The following is a 5235-nucleotide window of genomic DNA, read 5'->3' as shown; positions in this document are numbered from 1 at the left end:
TTTTGAAGTGTGCTCCTTCAAAACGGAATGGACGGTTGAGATCAGAAGACATCAAGTGTCCGGCCATCACAGCAAAAAAGGAATCGTGTTAAATTTGTTGTTGCAATTCGGTCTTCAATGCAAAATTCGTCCAAGTCCGACAAATCGTAGTGAAAGTAATGAGGCAGCAACTGAACGAATTGTTAAAAAAAATAGAGACTGCAAAACAAAAACGAGATTAGTAAAAAGCTGAGTCGTGGAATACGCTCTCTTTAAGATGTTTCCCGGCTCTTTTCTAAATCATGCAAACATAATTATACCTTCGTCCCCAGGATAAAACAACTTTTTTTTCGTCAATTAGTTTTGTACAAAAACTAATTGGAACCGAAACACTCAAAAAAGAACACAGCTCGGGAAACTTTGTAAGAAATGAGAAGAATGTTTGTTGTGTGTTTTGAGAATGAGAGTGAGGGATCTATTTATAGTGTGGGCGGATTGCCAACAGTCATATTCACAACGGTCACAAATTAATTTTGTAAACGGTCAATTTAATTCTTAACGGTCAAAAAAATAATTTCGTAACGTTTAACGGTAAAAAATTAATTTTATAACATTTAACGATCAAAAAAATTAATTTTTAATAAAAGTTAAAACGTTTCATAATTTCTTACCAATTTTTCATCCAATAAAATCTCATTCGATTAAATTTTGACATAATAATTTATAGGATTAAAAGAGAAGGAAAAGAATATAAAAAATTAAATTGTAAATTTAGTTCTTTAAAGGAAGTAAGAAAATTTAGTATTACGAAAACTAATCATGGGCTCTTACCAAAGCACAGAGGTTATTTATAAAGTTGTATCAAACTATAGGAAGTAAATGTTAAGTCTTGGGTATGCATTTATGAGGTGTTTGTTGAGCTAGTAGTAATGGGATGAGTTTGCTTTCTAAAGTAATCCAATACTCATGTTTGGATGAAATGTTTTAGAGAAGATTTGTATGAGAAGATTTGTAATACAAAATTCATTATGTTATAAAAATTTTCAATCATTCTAACCTTATTTGTCATTGTTTTCGTGCTTTACAATTTTATTTTCGTTTATTCTTCGACTAGTCACTTTTTCCAACATTATTTTCGTCTTCGATAATTTTGATAACATTTCAATTCTTCAAAGAGCCTTTTAAATAAGTTGTACATCTTTTATGTAATCCACTTGATTGTTGAAGGACAATTTACGACGTGAGAAATTAGTATAGATACAAGAGGGTGGAGTCAACCTCAAAGGGGAGTGGCACGTGCAAAAAAAAAAAGGAGTTGGAAGTTAGGGCGAAAGCAAAGGTGTTCAGTGGAGGAATCTGCACGTGATGAGAGAAGAATACAAACAACAAAACCACAATACGAGGGTTTTAGAGAGAGAAACAAACAGAGTTGGAAATGTGAAAAATAAAAGGAAATTGGCTGTTTGTTAAAATGGTATTTAGCTGTCAAATCCCTCCAACGCTCTCTCACGGGGCACCGTCCCTCCCCCTGCCCAAACTGACCACTAAAACTCCTCCCTCTCCCTCTTCCTATATTTACCAAACTGACCCCAAGTTTTAAACTTTTCTATCATAAAACGCAAATGGTTATCGAACGCTATACTTAAATATTAAACTTTTTTGGGTGGTTACTATGACCAAATAATTAACTTTCACTAAATCCTTCACCATTTTTAAAATTATTTGATCTTCCTCCTAACTTTCTTCTTCTAACCATTGTTCAATATTAAGTAAATTTAGTCTTTCAATTTTTGAATTTACTTTTAATATGTGTTGCAGAAATGTTTTTGTTTAGAGTTCAAAATCATGCTTTTCATTTTTGGAAACTGAGTATTATTTCAATCAATCTACCTTTAATCAAATATTTTCTAAAGACTTTAACTACAATTTAACATTAAAATCATGTTATTTTAGCATTTATACACATATGTTTGATCCACTGTCATTCTTGCTTAGCATTATCCATTCATTAATTCAATAGTTAATTACCTCAAGTCTATATCGATGATATGCATATATTCTATATACCCACTTGATAAATTATAATCTTCAATATTACACAGTACTCACACAAAAATATTGACAACCTTTATTTATTATAATATCCTATGGTGTAACAAATTGCTTATAGATTGGATTGGTTAAAGCATTTTTGACAAAACAAAAAAAGTAGATGCTTGAATGATTACATTAACCCGCGAATATTTATCGTTTTCTCGTGTCTACCTAATCTCGAGTTTTAATGACTCCCGTGCATCAATAGCATCGAAAGGTGTTCGAATTGACATCAAATGTGAGTTTTTTTTAAAAAAAATAAATTAGAACTATATATCTTGATAGATTTATAATCAACTTGTGTATGTAATTAGGAGGGAAAAATATTATGATGCTTAGTTTATTAATACTGAATTACAACTACTTAATAGGCATAAAGGTTGGCTTAATAATATTGGGTTTACTCTAAAGAAAGAAAAAAATGGAATGAAAGGCATAGGGTTGGCATAATTAACTAAGTATAATACAAAAAATGGCCACACGATATGAAAGTGTGGGTATTATAGGAAATCAAAAAAACAAACGAATAAGATGAAAATATTGTTTTAGCTAGCGATATGGTTTGATTTTTCGATAAGATATTAGATATAAGTTGGTTTGTTAAAATAGAAAATCAAATTTCTTTTGTTTAATTTGATTTTTATTTTAAAAATAATTGATAATCAAATCAAATCTAAATTTATCAAATAATTGAAAACATGTGAATGGAGGATGGATAATTACTAATTTTCTTGAACCACTCATTAAATGTTTTGGAGTTGCATTACAAGTTGTTAATTTGGACCACATTTTCTCTCATATTGTCCTTTGTAAACTTATCAACATTCTTAACCACCTTAAACAAATTTAGAAAAGATAAAACCAATTATATAATATCAAAATTATCCTTATCCAAAAGCTTAATTCTTTTATTAGTTTAAGGATAATATAACATATAGTATTAGAGAAAAAATCTATTCCCATAATATAAAGAATTTCAATTAATTTAATTTTATGAGAAATTAAGATTGGAAAAGGAGAAATTGGTAAAGCAAAAATAGAGGGCAAGGCCAATCACGTAAATATATTCAAGTAAGTACAAAATTTGAATTTCGTAAGTGAAACGACAGAGGTACTCATGCAAAAAGGAAAATAAAATAATTCTTTTTTTCTAAATTTAAAAAAAGAAAAAGAAAGAAAGAAAGAAAGAAAATAGAAAAATGCAAATATAAATAAAGAGAAAACTCGTGGTCTACTTTGTTTGAAGAAGCTTAGCAATAAGAGAAAGCAAGAACCTGCGGTGGCGCGTGAAGGAGACACACGGCGGAGTTTGCAATAATAATAAATTTCTCCTCCGGTGGTGGCCGTGAATAATGGGTTCTAGAGAGCGAAAGAAAGCAGCAGCAGCAGCTAATTCTTCTCATCACAACTCTAAAGAATTTCGTGCATCCACAAGCTCTAGTGCTGTACTTTTCTCATCATTCTACTATATATTATCAATATTCTTCAATTTCTTTCTTTTATTTCTAGATTTTTCAACTCCTTTTTTCTCAAATTCGATCCCTCTGATACAAGTCGATCGAATCACTAGTTCCACTGGGTTTGTCTATTTGAAATAACGGTTTTTACTTCATCGATCTTTTTAATCACAATTATCGAAAGCAAGGTGATATATTCTAGCCATCATAGTTACTAATATATTGTACATCAAACGAAATCTTTAGTTACTTGGTCAATATTTATATTACTTTCATTCAATTGAAATTATGAGACGGAAAAAAAAAAAGATAAGAAAAACTTTTATATTAATTTCTCAAGTCTTTGTTGGGCAAAACTGACAAATTTTGACTAAACTCTCTTGGAAACATTAAAATAGAGAAGAGATTATATTATGTTTAACTTTTTTGAAGTAATTGAATTTAATTATTTACTAGAATCAATATAAGAAATAGAATTATTAATATGGAGAATATTAAGTATCTGAATTCAAATTGTAATAGTTGTTATTAATTGAAGCAATTTTGAACATGTGCACAGGTGGTGAATGTGGAGAGTGTAGAAAGGGGTTTTCTAATAAATGTATTTTTGGAAAGAAATTCACCTGGATTGCTAGTTCGGATTCTAGAAGCCTTTGAGAAATTAGGACTTGGAGTCCTCGATGCAGACATATCTTGTTCCGATTGTTTCCAACTCCAAGCTGTTGGAGAAGAGGTCTGATCTTTCTCCCTTACATTATTACATGTGAAAACTAACCAACATAAACAATAATATTCTCCTGTTAAAATGTTACATTCATCTTTTTTTAATTGAAACTTCGATTCTTACCTTCATACCATCTGTACCTTAAAACAATCAAACCAAAATCTGATTAATATAAATCATGATTACCTATGTTTTAAATTTCTCATCTCTACACTTACAAAACAACGAACATTTGTTTTGATCTTATTTCTTTCCTTCAATCTTTTTTAAATATGAATAAAAATTGAAAGTATATCGGAAATATTTTGGTGTATAATATTTAGTTTAGTTCAGTTTAGTTTTTCTGATTTACAGAATGAAGGGAGAAAAATCATAAAGGCCCAAGTGGTGAAAAATGCAGTAAAACAAGCAATCAAGGAATGGAGTGAAAGTGATGGGCAGGCATGAATTATATATATAAATATAGATATATATAATTACAATTATATTTATTTTCCTTTTTTACCAAACAGAATTACATCACTTCTGGTGTATAAGGTAACCAAAATTTTCAACTCTCTTTCAAGTGTAGAATTTGAAATATCTCCAACCAAAAAGAAAAAAAAAAAAAAAAAAAGAAGTATTATTTCTTCTCAAAACCCTTAGAAGAAATTCATAAATTTGTTTTTTTTTTTGTTTTCCTCTTTCCATTTTGTTTGTTCTAAAATGATAATGTGTACTTACATTTTTATTTCCTGCTGTCACACTCTCAATTCTTGACATGTTGCTATCTTTCACACTATTTTCATTCAATTCAGTTTTATCCGAGTGATTTTACAAATTGATATCAAGGGTTCTTCCTCTTCTAATTGTGTTTAACTATAAAATATTATTTAAATTATCCGTTTCTTCGCATTCTTCTTTCCATAATTAAGTCAACTTTAATATGAGTACAATCTAACCTTAGTACAAAATTTCTTTACACATGTTGCTCTTCTTTTT

General features: G+C 29.4%; 1 protein-coding gene across 1 annotated transcript; it reads left to right on the top strand.

Moving 5' to 3' along the window:
- Positions 1-3168: 3168 nt before the first annotated feature.
- On the top strand, positions 3169-4984 carry LOC103502184 (uncharacterized). Its single transcript, XM_008466036.3, has 3 exons — positions 3169-3518; positions 4090-4263; positions 4609-4984. The coding sequence occupies exons 1-3, from the start codon at positions 3426-3428 to the stop codon at positions 4699-4701; spliced, it is 360 nt and encodes a 119-aa protein (XP_008464258.1). The 5' UTR covers positions 3169-3425; the 3' UTR covers positions 4702-4984.
- The last annotated feature ends 251 nt before the right edge of the window (positions 4985-5235 follow it).

The sequence above is a fragment of the Cucumis melo genome, chromosome 8, assembly GCF_025177605.1.
Source record: "Cucumis melo cultivar AY chromosome 8, USDA_Cmelo_AY_1.0, whole genome shotgun sequence".
In the NCBI taxonomy this organism is placed as follows: Eukaryota; Viridiplantae; Streptophyta; class Magnoliopsida; order Cucurbitales; family Cucurbitaceae; genus Cucumis; species Cucumis melo.
Note: the sequence above shows the minus strand (reverse complement) of the source record. Positions and strands in the feature narration are given on the sequence as shown.